The 17,134-nt window shown below is 43.0% G+C and overlaps 1 protein-coding gene across 1 annotated transcript in view; it reads left to right on the top strand.

The window, feature by feature from the left end:
- Positions 1-17,134, top strand: part of LOC137661472 (dynein axonemal heavy chain 5-like) — a 186,717-nt gene that overhangs the window by 71,036 nt on the left and 98,547 nt on the right. Inside the window, exons 42-45 of the mRNA XM_068397024.1 lie at positions 8,947-9,134; positions 10,340-10,534; positions 14,500-14,634; positions 15,621-15,810. Of these exons, the coding sequence (XP_068253125.1) occupies positions 8,947-9,134; positions 10,340-10,534; positions 14,500-14,634; positions 15,621-15,810 (708 nt within the window). The remainder of the gene's footprint in view (positions 1-8,946; positions 9,135-10,339; positions 10,535-14,499; positions 14,635-15,620; positions 15,811-17,134) is intronic.

The raw sequence follows: 17,134 nt of genomic DNA, 5'->3' as shown, positions 1-17,134 counted from the left end.
ATTCTATGTTTAATAAACAAAGTAGCAAAAACTTTTGTTTTTTTTTAGAATGTATCCTAGTAGTCATGTCACACATGTCACACATGTGACACAGGGGGACAAATGTATTTGAAAAACCTCTGCAAGAATTTTTCATCAGGGAGCAGCAAGAGTGGGGCAGCTCCATGAAGGAAGACAAGCCAGGAGTGAAGGGTGACCACCACACAGGCAGGGGCAGGGACTTCACTGACCAATGCACAGTCCCACAGTGCCTGAGCAGGGCAGGTTGGTGACAGCTTGTTCCATCAGCTGTCCAGTGACCATCAGACAAGGTGCAATAACAAGTTGCCTCCAGGGTCCATCTAGGAACTTCAGTCAGAAACAGCAAGATGCAGGGCTGGAAGTAAGATAGTTCTGGGGTCGTCCAGGAAGTTCTGTCGGCAAGACAGGGTAACAGGAGATAGGGCTGTGCCCAGCCCTAAGTACAACATAGCTGAGGCAAAGACTGAAGACTCAGACCTGCCTGAGCTGAAATGGAGCTTCTGGACTGGAGGACAGAGATTGTGGGTAGAAGCCCCAGGTAAGGCTGGTCAGGGCAATTAAGGCCTATTGGTGCATCCAGGGCCCTGATATTCCTCATACAAGAGGGAGAACAGTTAAAGGACTTGCTGCCACACCAGTGAAGTCAAGAAACTTTCTTCATTTGTTTTTAAAGACAACAGGATTGAGTCTTTCATGTTTTAAATTTGGTACCTGTCTATAGAAGTACTTTAATCTTTGCTTCATTATGGCATTGTGGTATTTGTATATACAAAATTACTTAAATTTTGTGATTAAGTCCATGTGAATTTTAATTTTCTTCAAATACTTTTCTTTTGGAGCATGTTTTTCCTTATAATATCAGAGAAATTAGTTAGAAGGAGTTTAGGAAGAAGATTACTACGTATGGAATTGAACTGAGTTTCATGGGAGATCTGCAGTATTGCTCTGGCTGAATCAAATCTTAAGCAGCCAATTTTGGCTCTACTACCACTGGTTTTTATCTGATGTGACTCCACTAATTTTGTTGAAGAGTTCTTCCAAAATCACATGGGTAAAAAAGACCAGTCAATGCAACAATATTAAAAGAAGTGGTTAATGGGCATGAAAAAAGGTAAAAAATGAATGTAAGAATTATTTTTATATTTTTTTCTTTTTTTGCTATCTGCGAAAACTGTCAAGTATTGATTTGGCTATGATATTTGCTCACAGTATAAGATGGGACAGAGTAGAAGAGGGGCAGAGAAGAAACATAAAAGGGGCCTCAAGGGGATTTGGAGTAAGATGAGAGTTCCTAGAGGAACATCTTAAAGAGCAAGAGAAGGTCAGACAAGGAACAGCAGAGGGAAGGGAAGAAGGATAATATGAGTAGAACAGGCCAGAGTGAAGACATGAGAAGAGAAAACATGAAAAAGAAAACAAAACAAAGGAGAGAGAAAAAGGACGTATTAATAGTATTATTATTGATTTTTGAGTACTTTCTTCCGTTAGCTTAAGTGTCTTAAGGAATTAACATTACACATAAACCACCCCTTGTTTTATTTTACCAGTGCTATAGGCATTGCCATATAAAGTATGGGAATTCAGGGGAACTCTGGGCATAGTTGTTCAACACTGAAAACACACAAATGCCTTTTCTTGGACATGTGCTTTATTTCTGTCTTTAGCACTACCTTCAAAAGGCTTAAGCCAAACTGAGCTTCACCAGCCCAGTGGAATGGATTAAGCACCTCTGTACATTAGTTTGTAGCACCAGTTAAAGTACTGATCCAAGTCCTTGCTGGACTCAGGCAATAGGAAATACTAGTCCGGTGTGGGCTTTGGAAGGAAGGAGATGGCATCCATGAAGTTTCTGCGTAGACTTACTAGCCTTTGACTCTTGTGAAACGGACGTGGAATAGCAGGGGATTACGTAGCTTTCCCACTACTGCTCTGGAAAGCTGCCACTGTAGACTCTCCTATTTCAGTCCTGCTAACTTGATACAGAAGGAGTACTTGGCTCTCCCAAAAGACATTCATTTCATGATGTTTATGGATACTAATGTCTGTCTAGAACTCCATGGCCTGTTCCAAATAACAGTTGTAAGTGTGACATCAGATTCCTCTCTCTTGAACAGCAAGATGCTATTCTCCAACAATTTTTGACCTATGAATTAGTTGTTATAAAATGCTACAATGCTTCTGTCACAAATGTAATGATTTCTGAATTTGATTCTGTGCTTTTCATTTAGATAGATAGGTGTCTCTCAAGCTCATCTGATAATTTCACCCCTTGCATAGATGAGTTTCCATTCTATATCACAGAATCACAGAATCACAGAATCACAGAATGTTAGGGATTGGAAGGGACCTCGAAAGATCATCTAGTCCAATCCCCCTGCCGGGGCAGGATTGCCTAGACCATATCACACAGGAACGCGTCCAGGCGGGTTTTGAATGTCTCCAGAGAAGGAGACTCCACAACCCCTCTGGGCAGCCTGTTCCAGTGTTCAGTCACCCTCACCGTAAAGAAGTTTTTCCTCAAATTTAAGTGGAACCTCCTGTGCTCCAGCTTGCACCCATTGCCCCTTGTCCTGTCAAGGGATGTCACTGAGAAGAGCCTGGCTCCATCCTCTTGACACTTGCCCTTTACATATTTATAAACATTAATGAGGTCACCCCTCAGTCTCCTCTTCTCTAAGCTAAAGAGACCCAGCTCCCTCAGCCTCTCCTCATAAGGGAGATGTTCCACTCCCTTAATCATCTTCGTGGCTCTGCGCTGGACTCTCTCTAGCAGTTCCCTGTCCTTCTTGAACTGAGGGGCCCAGAACTGGACACAATACTCCAGATGCGGCCTCACCAGGGCAGAGTAGAGGGGGAGGAGAACCTCTCTCGACCTGCTGACCACACCCCTTCTAATACACCCCAGGATGCCATTGGCCTTCTTGGCCACAAGGGCACACTGCTGGCTCATGGTCATCCTGTTGTCCGCTAGGACCCCCAGGTCCCTTTCCCCTACGCTGCTCTCCAACAGCTCTGTCCCCAACTTGTGCTGGTACATGGGGTTGTTCTTGCCCAGATGCAGCACTCTACACTTGCCCTTGTTATATTTCATTAAATTTCTCCCCGCCCAACTCTCCAGCCTGTCCAGGTCTCTCTGAATGGCTGCGCAGCCTTCCGTTGTGTCAGCCACTCCTCCCAGTTTTGTGTCATCAGCGAACTTGCTGACAGCGCACTCTAATCCCTCATCCAAGTCATTAATGAATATATTGAATAGAACTGGTCCCAGAACCGACCCATGCGGAACTCCGCTAGACACAGACCTCCAACTGGACTCTGTCCCGCTGACCACTACTCTCTGGCTTCTTCCCTTCAGCCAGTTCACAATCCACCTCACTACCCCATCATCCAGACCACACTTCCCCAGTTTAGCTGCGAGGATGCTGTGGGAGACCGTGTCAAACGCTTTACTGAAATCGAGATAGACCACATCCACAGCTTTACCATCATCTATCCACCGGGTAACATCCTCATAAAAGGCTATCAAGTTGGTTGAGCAAGACTTCCCGTTGGTGAAGCCATGCTGAGTGCCCCTAATGATCCCCCTATCCTTGATGTGCCTAGAGACAGCACCAAGAACAAGTTGCTCCATCACCTTTCCGGGGATGGAGGTGAGGCTGACCGGTCTATAGTTACCCGGGTCCTCCTTCCTGCCCTTTTTGAAGACTGGAGTGACATTCGCTTTCCTCCAGTCCTCAGGCACCTCTCCCGTTGCCCACGACTTAGCAAAGATGATGGAGAGTGGCCTAGCAATGACTTCCGCCAGCTCCCTCAGCACCCGCGGGTGCATCCCATCAGGGCCCATGGATTTATGGACGTCCAGATTGCTTAATTGGTCCCTGACCCAGCCCTCATCAACCAAGACAGATTCCTCCTCTATCCTGACTTCTTCTGAGGCCTCAGGGGTCCGGGGCTCCTCAGGACAGCCTCCAACAGTATAGACAGAGGCAAAGAAGGCATTCAGTAACTCCGCCTTCTTTTTATCCTGTGTCTCCAGGGCCCCCACCTCATTCATCAGTGGGCCTACATTGCCTCTAGTGTTGGCTTTACCTGCAATGTATTTGAAGAAGCCCTTTCTGTTGTCCTTGACCTCTCTTGCAAGGTTTAATTCCAAGGAGGCCTTAGCTTTCCTAGTTGCCTCCCTACATCCTCTGACAACAGACTTATATTCCTCCCAAGTGGCCAGCCCCTCCTTCCACGATCTGTACACCTTCTTCTTCCACTTGAGTTTGCCCAGCAGTTCCCTGTTCAACCATGCAGGTCTCCTGGTACCCTTCCTTGACTTCCTACCTGTTGGGATGCTCTGATCTTGAGCTCGGAAGAAGCAGTCCTTGAACGCTAACCAACTATCTTGGGCCCCCTTACCTTCTAGTACCCTGTCCCATGGGATTTCCCCTAGCAATTGCTTGAAAAGGCCAAAGTTGGCCCTCCTGAAGTTCAGGGTTGTGATTCTGCTAGCTATTCTGTTCCTGCCACATGAGATCCTGAACTCTACCATCTCATGGTCGCTACAACCAAGGCTGCCCTCAACCTTCACCTCTTCAACCAGACCCTCCTTGTTAGTGAGGATCAGATCCAGCAGCGCTCCTCTCCTAGTTGGCTCATCCACCATTTGCATCAGAAAGTTATCATCAATGCACTGGAGGAACCTCCTGGACTGGGGATGGCTGGCTGAGTAGGCCTCCCAGCAAATATCAGGGTAGTTGAAATCCCCCACAACAACCAGGCCCTGTAATTGCGAGACTGCTCTCAGCTGCCTGTAGAAGGCCTCATCACCGTCCTCATCCTGATCCGGTGGCCTGTAATAGACACCCACAACAGTATCACCCCTGCCAGCCTGCCCCTTAATTCGCACCCACAAACTCTCAACTCGCTCCTGATCCGCCCCTGGACAGAACTCAATACATTCTAGCTGCTCACTCACATAAAGAGCAACTCCACCACCTCTCCTTAGCGGCCTGTCTTTCCTGAACAGGACATAGCCATCCATGACCACATTCCAGTCATGCGAGGCGTCCCACCAAGTCTCTGTAATTGCCACTAGATCATAGCCCCCTGACCGAACACGGATTTCTAACTCCTCCTGCTTATTCCCCATGGTGCGTGCATTGGTGTACAGGCATTTCAGGGAGCGAGCTGGGCACACTCGCATGTGCATGTTTATGCTTCTAGGTGCTATATACAATGTTATTGAACACTTTCTGCCTTATGGTTGCTGTAAAAGTGTAGGATTCTTTGTAAATAGTTTGTATATCTTTCTTCCAAGGGGTAACTCTTTTTCTGGGTGTCATTAATGCACAGCCCGATTTATTTTGAGTCTTACTTCTCATTTTGTCAGCGAGGAAGTAGCTACGAGAAGTCAGAGGGCAATTAAGGGAGACTTCAGGGCCTTGGGTCGACTGGTTAAGGGGTCAGGGGCACAAGTAGTGTTCTCCTCTATCCCTCCAGTTGCAGGGTGTGATGAAGGAAGAAACAGGAAGAGCCAGGAGATCAATTCCTGGCTCCAAGACTGGTGTTATCATCATGATTTTGGGTTCTTCGATCATGGGTCCATCTACTTGACACTACACCTGCTGGCTGCAGATGGGGTACACCTGGGGAAAAGGATCTATGCAGAGGAATTAGCAGAGCTCTTTGAAAGATCCTTAAACTAGTATGGAAGGGGGAAGGGGATAAAACCAGGCTTACTAGAGACAAGCCTGGGGGCAGCACACCAGTGTGTGAGGGACAACGTGCTAGCGAGGTCCTTTGGTCTGCCAGCTCAGTGGAGATGGGTGATGGAGACCCATGTGGCAACAGGGACGCGAGGGTTAGTGATGATTTAGAAATCGCGGAAGTGCCCCAGAATGGTCATACAGGAATTAGGGCTTCTCCTCCCACAAAGGTGGCAGGATCAATAGCCCAGCTGAAGTGCATCTACACCAATGCACGCAGCATGGGCAACAAACAGGAGGAGCTGGAAGCCCTTGTGCAGCAGGAAAACTGACATAGTTGCTGTCACGAAAACATGGTGGGATGACTTGCACAACTGGAGTGCTACAATGAATGGTTATAAACTCTTCAGAAGGGATAGGCAAGGTAGGAGAGGCGGTGGGGTGGCCCTGTATGTTAGGGAGTGTTTTGACTGTCTAGAGCTTGAGGATGTTGACAATAGGGTCGAGTGTTTATGGGTAAGGATCAGGGGGAAGGCCAACAAGGCAGATATCATGGTGTGAGTCTGCTGTAGACCACCCAACCAGGATGAAGAGATAAATGAAATATTCTATAAGCAGCTGGGAGAAGTCGCATGATCAGTTGCCCTTGTTCTCATGGGGGACTTTAACTTACCAGATGTCTGCTGGACATACAATACAGCAGAGAGGAAACAGTCTTGGAGGTTCCTGGAGTGTGTGGGAGACAACTTTCTGACACAGCTGGTGAGTGAGCCAACTAGGGAAGGTGCCCTGCTGGACCTGTTGTTTGCAAACAGAGGACTTGTGTGTGATGTGATGGTTGGAGGCTGTCTTGGGCATAGCGATCATGAAATGGTAAGGTTTTCAGTTCTTGGAGAAGTAAGGAAGGGAGTCAGCAGAACTGCTACCTTGGATTTCCAGAGGGCAGACTTTGGCCTGTTTAGGAGCCTGGTTGACAGAGTCCCTTGGGAGGCAGTCCTGAAGGGCAAAGGGGTCCAGGAAGGCTGGACACTCTTCAAGAAAGAAATCTTAAGGGCGCAGGAGCAGGCTGTCCCCATATGCTGGAAGATGAGCTGTCAGGGAAGACCAGCCTGGCTGAACAGAGAGCTTTGGCTGGAACTTGGGAAAAAAAGGAGAGTTTATGGGCTTTGGAAGAAGGGACAGGTGACTCAGGAGGACTATAAGGATGCTGTTAGGCTATGCAGGGGGAAAATTAGAAGGGCCAAAGCCCAGCTAGAACTTAATCTGGCCACTGCTGTAAAAGGCAATAAAAAATGTTTCTACAAATACATTAGCAACAAGAGGAGGGTCAAGGAGAATCTCCATCCTTTATTGGATGTGGGAGGAAACATGGTGACAAAGGATGAGGAAAAGGCTGAGGTGCTTAATGCCTTCTTTGCCTCAGTCTTTAGTAGTAAGATGAGTTGCTCTCCAGGTACCCAGCCTTGTGAGCTGGAGGACAGGGACGGGGAGCAGAGTGAAGCCCCCATAATCCAAGGGGAAATGGTTAGCGACCTGCTGCACCACTTAAGACATACACAAGTCTATTGGTCCAGGTGGGATCCACTCAAGGGTACTGAGAGATCTGGTGGAAGTGCTCACCAAGCCACTTCCCATCATTTATCAGCAGTCCTGGCTAACCGGGGAGGTCCCAGGGGACTGGAAATGAGTGAATGTGGTGCCCATCTACAAGAAGGGCCGGAAGGAGGATCCAGGGAACTACAGGCCTGTCAGTCTGACCTCGGTGCTGGGGAAGATTATGGAGCAGATCATCTTGAGTGCTATTATGGGGCACATACAGGACAACCAGGCGATCAGGCCCAGTCAACATGGGTTTATGAAAGGCAGGTCCTGCTTGACTAACCTGATCTCCTTCTATGACAAGGTGACCGACTTACTGGATGAGGGAAAGGCTGTGGATGTTGTGTACCTAGACTTTAGTAAAGCCTTTGACACTGACTCCCACAGCATTCTCCTGGAGAAACTGGCTGCTCATGGCTTGGATGGGTGTATACTTCGCTGGGTAAAAAACTGGCTGGAGGGCCAGGCCCAAAAAGTTGTGGTGAATGGAGGTAAATCCAGTTGGTGGCCGGTCACAAGTGGTGTTCTCCAGGGCTCAGTGTCGGGGCCAGTTCTCTTTAATATCTTTATCAATGATCTAGACGAGGGGATCGAGTACATCCTCAATAACTTTGCAGACGACACTAAGTTGGGTGGGAGTGTTGATATGCTTGAGGGTAGGAAGGCTCTGCAGAGGGATCTCGACAGGTTGGATTGATGGGCTGAGGCCAACTGTATGAGATTCAACAAGGCTAAGTGTTGGGTCCTGCACTTGGATCACAACAACCCCATGCAGCGCTATAGGCTTGGGGAAGAGTGTCTGGAAAGCTGCCTGGTGGAAAAGGATGTGGGGGTGTTGGTCGATGGCTGGCTGAATATGAGCCAGCAGTGTGCCCAGCTGGCCAAGAAGGCCAACAGCATCCTGGCTTGTATCAGAAATATTGTGGGCAGTAGGACTAGGGAAGTGATCATCCCCCTGTACTCGGCACTGGTGAGGCCGCACCTTGAATACCATGTTCAGTTTTGTGCCCCTCACTACAAGAAAGATACTGAGGTGCTGCAGCAAGTCCAAAGAAGGGCAACAAAGCTGGTGAAGGGTCTGGAGAACAAGTCTTATGAAGAGCAGGTGAGGGAACTGGGGTTGTTTAGCCTGGAGAAAAGGAGGCTCAGGGGAGACCGTATTGCTGTCTACAAGTACCTGAAAGGAGGTTGTAGCAAGGAGGGTGTTGGTCTCTTCTCCCAGGTAACAAGCGATAGGATGAGAGGAAACAGCCTCAAGTTGCACCAGGGGAGGTTTAGATTGGATATTAGGAAAAATTTCTTCACTGAAAGGGTTGTCAAGCATGGGAACAGACTACCCAGGGAAGTGGTGGAGTTACCATCCCTGGAGGTATTTAAAAGATGAGTAGATGTGGTGCTTAGGGATATTGTTTAGGGATATTGTTTAGTGGTTGACTTGGTAGTGTTAGATTAATGGTTGGACTCGATGATCTTAAAGGTCCTTTCCAACCAAGACGATTCTGTGATTTTGCTCTGTGTTCATAGTCTCTGTTCTTCTCATGTTACATTAAGTTATATAGAACATGATATTTTATATGTAAATTATTCTTGTTTGATCTGATATTTTAACAATATATTTTTCTTTTTGCTTTTTTAGGTTTAGCTCAGTCAGGTGCATGGGGTTGCTTTGATGAATTTAACCGCATTGAACTTCCAGTTTTGTCAGTAGCTGCTCAGCAGATATATATTGTACTTCAGTGTAAGAAAAACAAGAAACCTCAGTTCATTTTCACTGACGGTGATGTTGTTGACATGGACAGAGAATTTGGTATATTTCTGACTATGGTATGTGTGTGAATATGTGTAAATGGCATCATTGTGAAAAATCTTTCCTATTTCATTTCCCATTGAAATTTCCCGCTTGAAATCATTGGAACTGTCTGTTAGAAAATAGTGAATACAATTTGAACAATAATTTGGTCAAATAATAATGATCATATTTTCTCTTCCCCATATTTTTAACTGGAACTTAGGACCTGAAGTATGCAATTATCATTAACTACATATTTTAAGGGCTTTTTTAGTTGAATATTTGACAGATTGAGACTAAACCCAACCATCTCATATTTTTAGTCAAAGTGTGTCAAAATAAAACAGAAGTAATTAATTGACCAGTGCAAGGACTGCTGTAGTTGGTCTAGTCAGTATTTCACCACCCGTGAAGAGCTTTTGACCTTCTGTATGACAGCATGAAGGAAATCAACCCTCAGTCTGGCTCACTGGCCTCCCGAAGATTTATCTTTGATGTCTGTGGACTGCTTCTAGAGGTGCAGGAGGCAAAGAAGCAGGAAAGCGTAGCAACACCTTAAAAGCCTCTTTGTATCTCAACCTCATTAGCTGTAGGCTACATACCCACATCTCAGGATGGAAGCATTTGTCTTTATTTCAAGGTTTCCTACCTTTGAAAAGGTGTTAATGTTACCACTTTAATTTGAAAATGAGGACAAATTAGGGGTATACAAAGGCCAGTGGAAAGGCAGTTTGGAAAGAGCTGGAAGAGTTTAAGAAGTTATCGCTGCATAGCCAGTGATTACTGTTCTCACAGCTGAGCCATGCAGTAGTCACATGAATGACAGACGTCTTCAGTGAAAGGTCAGATCTGTTTAAATTATGTTCAGTAATGGCTTGCACTGCTTGACTAACTTTGCACTGAAATGGTCTGGGAATGCTCACAAGGGACAGTAACCTCCAGCAATGGAACACTATCAAGTCCCTGAGGAACTAACCATTTAAAACAGCTCCAGCAAGGTCTGTAAGTGGTTGTCTGTGTCTGTGCGTCTTGGGCATCACCAAATAACACGTGTGATACCACATACTTCACAAACTGCAGTATTTAGGCAACTATGTAGTGGTGTGTAATTGTAATATGCTCGAGTTACCTTTTGTAATCTGACCTGTGCTTCTGTTTGCTAAATAATTATCAGAGAACATAAGCCTTCCTATCCTGCTTTCATTATATAATATTTTATTTTATATTTTGCATTTTTCAGAACCCTGGCTACGCAGGACGACAGGAACTTCCAGAAAATCTGAAGATTCAGTTTCGCACAGTTGCTATGATGGTACCTGACCGTAGCATCATTATGCGAGTCAAGCTGGCAAGTGCTGGTTTCCGAGACAATCAAGTCCTTAGTCGAAAATTCTATACACTCTACAAACTCTGTGAAGAGCAGTTATCTAAACAGGTAAAATAAATATTTGTCCAACTGTAAGCTGTCACTGGAAGGGAATGTAGAGAATATACTTTCATAGAATATATAATTATTTTGGCACTCATGAACCTATTCATTTTTTAGAGTTTTCAGTTTCAAGTTCTAGAAACAGAGTCCGAAATCATCACTTTGTTTTTATTTTTCAAACTAATTTGTGTAGTAAAGGAAGTTTGATTTGTGATTTTTAAAGAGTGCAGTTATTGGAGAAGTTACGAGAAACGGTGATTAGTGCTCTGATGAACTTTGTAGAGGACACATTTTTCAGTCTCCTCACTTATGAAGGCTAGACCTATTGGAGAGACAGTGTAAGAACTGTAAATAACTGAAGAGTGCCTAGAAGGCACTGTTTTTTGTGTGCTACCAGAAAAGTGCTATTCTGTTTGGTGTGGGGTATTTAAGTAGAAACAAAGGATAAAGCTGCTTTTAAGAACAGAACTAATTGTTGCCTTTTGAATGCCCTCTGCTGGCTGTCCACTAGAGGGTCTCAAAGAGAGATCATATGAAAGTTGCAGCTCAAATGAGAAGCCTGCTTTGGTTGGATTCTAATGAATCTGGGCATATTGACGACATTCTCCATTATATTATTTCAGTTCTATAACTCATATTTATTAGTTACTATGTTGACTTCCATGTAGAAATCTTGGACTACACCAGAGTAAGGTAATAGTGCATCATATTGCCCTTATTATTTCAGAGTTAAAACAAAAAAGTACAGATTTGGATTTTCTCTTCCTTTCTCCATACTTCTGTAATTTAACTCTCAATATGTATAACCAAACTGGATTCCAATTTTTGTTTCTCTCAGGTTTCCTTTTCTGGGAAAGTTTTACTCACCAGCTTTATGTTGTAGACTGGCTTCTGAAGGGTCATATTTGCTACTGGCTTCCCTGTAATATTGCCCAGGGTGCCTCCATTAGCCTTCAAATTAGTTTTTAGGCAATCTGAATCACCCTGTATTGATCTAGCAGGACTAGTGTTAGTCCATTTGTTGCTGTCCAACCTGCTCTCTCAGTCCTATCATCTGCCTGTGTTTTATAGTTGTGAGGCTTATAGGCTGCATTTGTCAGAAGATCATTTTCCAAGATCTCGCTCAATTCGTGGACATTGTTTAGGAAAATTTGTGTATGCAGAGTTTCAGCAATTAGCAACATAGCTTGTCTCCAGAGTATTGACTATGGATGTCTCTTTTTTTCACCCAGGCTTGGCCTCAGTAGGATTAAATTTTCTCATTGTCTCAGACATGATTCTTTCCCTCACTGTGGAAGAGCCATGTAAGCAGGCATCAGAAATTTGGCCGTCTACTTCTGCAAAAGTGCTTTGCTTGTTTTGTGTTGAAACTGTTTCAATCCTGGACAAAGTAGTTAAAATTAACACACACCCCCAAACAAAACTTAACTGTGTACAAAACTTATTTTAACTATCTTAACGGTGTACAATATTTTGTACATTACCATTACTGCATCTGCACAAAGACTTTCTATGTATAGTTTGGTCATTTCTGCAGCAGAAACTGCCCTGGAATCTCTAAGACAGTGAGATTCTCCACTCAGCATGTTAATCAACATATTGAAGCATATAAGTAGCGCTTATCAGTTGGCCTAGAGATCGTAGGAACTGCCTGGAGGACGCTATGGAACTATTTGAAATTCTTATCTGGAGAACTCCTGTAGCAATTAGTCAAATGCTTTGTTGGGAAGGCATGTAGCTCAATTGCCTTTTCTCGGGTTAGTCCTTTACTGATGCTAGCAAGGGAGTTCCTTGCTATTAATTAATGGAAATTAATGACCAAGTACACTGGGTGTGCACATGGGCACAGCCCTCACACCCAGCTACATCATAATTATATATTTGAATTTTATGCTTATATCTCACTTATAACTTCAATTCCATAGTTCTTACTATACAAGCCATGATGTCTGTGGGGAACAGTCTTCCATGTGTATTTATAATTTCTTCAGGACCCTCTAACATTTCTCCAGTATCCATCAGAGAAGCCTGCTATGCTGATCTTTGCTCCTAGTGGTTTACATCATGGATTGTGATTCTATACTCTGTAATATGAGCAGGAAAGCACAGCTTTCTGCAAAACCATGGTAGTATGCTAGTTTGTTCTGCTTGTGCCTGTCAGCAGCCCTTTGGACAGTCCTGCTCTTGTATAAATCCATTATAGACAACTAGAAAATCAGAGAAGGACTGAGTTTGAAAGGGACCTCTGAAGGTCAGTTAGTCCTATACCTGTGCTCAAAGTGGGGTCAAATAGAGCAGGTGGCTCAGCATCTTGTCTAGGCGAGCTTTGAATATCTCCAAGGGTGGAGACTGCACAGCCTCTCTGGTCAAGCTGTTGAAATGTCTGACTGCCATGTCTAGTCACCATTTTGTCTGTGAGGATGTTATTGGAGACAGTGTTGAAATAGCCTGGAGTGCCTCTGCCCTGCTGTGTGCCCTTCCAGCAGATACTGGGGTGTGTCAAGCCCCCAGTGAGGACCAGGGCTTGCAAAGATGAGGCTAATTCCAGTTGTCGGAAGAAAGTCTCATCAACTTCTTCCTCATAAGGAAATTTGCAGCAGACATCTGCCAGAATGTTGATCAGCCCTCTAAGCCTAACCCAAATGCTCTCAACTGGCTCATCAGCCATCCTAAGGCAAAGTGTTCCCACTCTTTCACTTTAAAGGGCAACTCCCAATCCAGCCATCCTAGTTTGTCCTTCCTAAAGAACCTGTATCCATCCATTGCAGCACTCCACTCCAGTCTTGTAAGCTATTCCACCACATTTCTGTCATCCCAGTTAGACTGTATCTGTGTAACTGCACACAGAGCTCTAATTTCTCCTGTTTTGTTCCCATGATGCATGCATTAGTGAACAGGCAATTCAAATTGGCACCTACTTGTGCTGGTTACCTAAGAAAAATGTGAGAGCTTCTGCCATGATGTTGTCCTCTTGGCTCTTCCTTATCTGCATGCATACACTTGAGATGGGCCACTTTCCATACTGTTCTTTCGTTCTTGAAGTTTCTCTTGTCCACCTCAGACTGCATCTTTTGTTTCTCAATTGGGCCCACCATTTCTTCATTTTAATGTGAGCTATCTCCCTACCCCATCGTTCATAGTTAGCTGTAGTAGTAATGGGATATTTTGAAAGACTTGCTAAAGTTCCTCATGAAGTTTGTTGTAGGTTGGGAAAAACATCTGATGCAATACATGATTGCATGTAGACAGAGATTAATGAGTTCATCTCATTAGATATGGGAGTCCCATGAACTGCAGATATTTCTAATAGTACAGTGGGACACAAATTGCTTCTGTCTAGCCAGAAAACTAGAATTATAAAGTACAGACAGGCTTTCTTAGAGGCATATTAATCTGTCTTTCCCAGTGGAACTTATTTATTTAAATTGTTGATGGTGGATTTTAAATTTGAAGTAGGTACTGCTGGGTATCTGGGCAGTTAACTGGAAAGAGCAGGGTCACATAAAGAATCAATGCAATAAGAAATGGCAGAACATTACCTGTTTTCAGCAAATGTAATATACCTCAACAGAAGAAACTAGCAACAACCAACCTCCCACAAAATCTAAAAAGAATGTGCCAGAAGGAATACATGAAGTCCTCCAGACATTTTACATGCACAAATGCAGACTCTTTAGAAAAAGGAACTCTGACGCACAAATATCCAAAGGCACCCTGAGTGACTATCATCTCCTTCAGTGAAGAAAAACATAGTAAAAGAATAGTCATTAGCAAATGTAGGAAGCCCAAGGTGTCCACAAGCCTGTGAAACAGTTATTCTGACAGTTGAAAAAAAGAAGATCAGTAAAATTAAACATCTTTAAAAGTTTAATAGCATATTTTTTTCTTTAATGAATTTAGTTTTCAGCCCTGTCTTGATTTTGAAGTGTTTAATCTTTGTGGTACCCATTGTGTTTATGTATTATTTCAAGATTCACTATGACTTCGGGCTTAGAAATATCCTGTCTGTTTTAAGAACACTTGGAGCAGTGAAAAGATCTAATCCCAAAGAGCCAGAGAAAACCGTAGTGATGAGAGTTCTGCGGGACATGAACCTCTCCAAACTGGTACTGTAACACTGGTGACTTTCCCCAAAAGAGTACTTTGTTTGCATTTCTTATGCACTTTGAAAAGATCTTTTTCTTCAGAAGTTGGATACATTATTTTGCAGTTTTTAATATGGTCTATCGGTGAGTGGAGAATCAGAATACGGTTATGGTGTGAGCACTATTGTCTTTTAAAGAGAGGAAAACACATGAAACGCCTTAGCTGAAAAAATCATTGGAAATACCATCAGAACCTAGGGAACCTAACCTGGTCCTCAAATTGGCTCTTGTTTTTTCTTTTTTCTGCCTTATCTAAGGAGAGAAAGGAAGAATATATTGTATTAACTTTTAGTAATGTCATTAAAGATCCTTCTTAATCCAGAATTTCAATTTATAAGTTTCTTGGGAGTCTATTGCCTTTTTAGAACATCATAAGAATTGCAATGAGTGAGGTAATTGGAAGCAGCTAATGCCTGCTTGTATAATCTAATCTCTTTCAATATTACTATTTAAAGTATTCATCTTTCTTTTTATTGCTGTAATTGAAAGGTTATAGCATGTCTAGTCTCTGTGTATTTACCTTGGGAGCCAGTTTTGTGATGGAACCAATTACTCTGTTTCTGATGTTAATCTTTTCCGTGCATTGGTACATGTGTTCAAACCTATAGGCATGCTTCAGTGATTTACAGAAGGAAAAAAATCTTTAAAAATCCATGGCAAAATATGATTTGAATAAATCTTGCCGGTTTATGTAACAAATGAAGAAAACTGTATTAAGATGTTAACATTTTTGTAAGCTTTAAGTATTTAATTTAAAGTTACTACTTGTGATTGCATTGTATGAAATTCACTTAATAAAAGTGATTGATAATTATAATATTTGCTTTGGAAAAGATAAGGTTTTCTACTGCCATCTTTTACATGGCATATTCTTAAAGATTGTTTACAGCTGTAATAATAATTTCAATGAATAAATAATATATTTCTGCCTGCTTTATCCTTGACAGGTGGATGAAGATGAACCTTTATTTATGAGTCTCATTAATGACCTATTCCCTGGAATTACTCTGGATAAAGCTGGGTATCCTGAACTACAGGCAGCCATTCAGAAACAGGCAGAGAAAGCAGGGCTTATTCATCATCCACCATGGATACTTAAACTCATTCAACTGTATGAAACTCAACGAGTCCGACATGGTTAGCATTCTAGATGAGGTTTTGAGACTGCATAAAAGCAATAGTTGTTTATATCATCTGCTACTGAATGCAGATTATTTTCACAAAAAAAATGTATTTTAAAATTGAACAGATGTCATTTTTAAAGCCTATGTGGATATTTTGCTAGGAAACTGTTATGACTTTTTTTTGGTGTGCAATGCACACATAGTGAGATTTTAGCTTTGTTGTATTACATTTTTATGGGAAATATGAGTGTGACCTTCAGTGACTGAAATTTCTGTGGAACAAGTTAAAATGTAGAGTATACATTAAAATTCAGAAACAGCCGATTTTGTTCAATATTCTGAAAACAATTGTTGCCCTCAGATACAGTTCAGTCATGAAGCTCATGCTTCATGTTACTGTGAGATTATGATGCTGAGAAGATTACAAAAAATAATCTCTCAAACCTTTACTTTGATAGATTCTACCAAGCATGCAGTATAATTCCAAGTGTTGTTCTTTGTGTTCAATTCTGGCCATTTCAACTGAAGAGAAATAAGCCTACCACCTGCTCGACCAGGGGGGTTCGACAAGATGGCCTCCAGAGGTCCTTTCCAACCTTGACTGTTCTGTGATTCTGTGAAAATACATTTTTACAGTGCACAAAAGGCTAATGAGTAAAGTTTATCCTGTCCTAGAAAAGGTATCAAAGACAGGAGTAAAACCAGCTTTACAATTCATAGCTGAGTGGAAAAAAAACCACTCCTACCTTGAAATGTCCCCCAACCACCCAAACGCATAACAGCTAAAGATTTTTTCATATAAGAAGGAGAAAATGTAAAGGAAACGTAACTAAAGTAGCAAAGATTTATGAAGATGTCATCCTTTTTATTCTCCCTTTTCATGTCACAATAAGAGAATAGTAAGCTTAAACTAATGGAACAAATATAAGGAAATACTCATTTGCATAGCACAGTCTGAGAGCTCAATTCCTCAAAGATTTAGTTCAGATTATTGGTTAGACCAAAGAACTGGTTAATGCTGTGCTGAATTAATAATTTAACATCCAGATCGTTGGATTCAGTGTTCCATATCAAATCCTAACTCCTGTATCTATATAGGTACCATGAAAACTTTAATTATTTCAGTCATGATTAAATGTGCCTCTTGTTAGGAGAAGCTGTTTAGTCTGTGAGACACCACAGACCACTGTTCCCCAAAAATCTCCAGGATCCACTGTGGCATTCTGCTTAGATGCCTCTTCTCTCCACATGTCCTTGCTATTCCCAGGGGTCATGCAGCTCTAATTGGCCTAACACTTGGGCCCTCAGGGCCTTTCTATGACGCAAGTTGTTGCATG

Source organism: Nyctibius grandis, chromosome 3, assembly GCF_013368605.1.
Source record: "Nyctibius grandis isolate bNycGra1 chromosome 3, bNycGra1.pri, whole genome shotgun sequence".
NCBI classification, from domain to species: Eukaryota; Metazoa; Chordata; class Aves; order Nyctibiiformes; family Nyctibiidae; genus Nyctibius; species Nyctibius grandis.
This window is presented reverse-complemented; position numbering and strand designations above follow the sequence as displayed.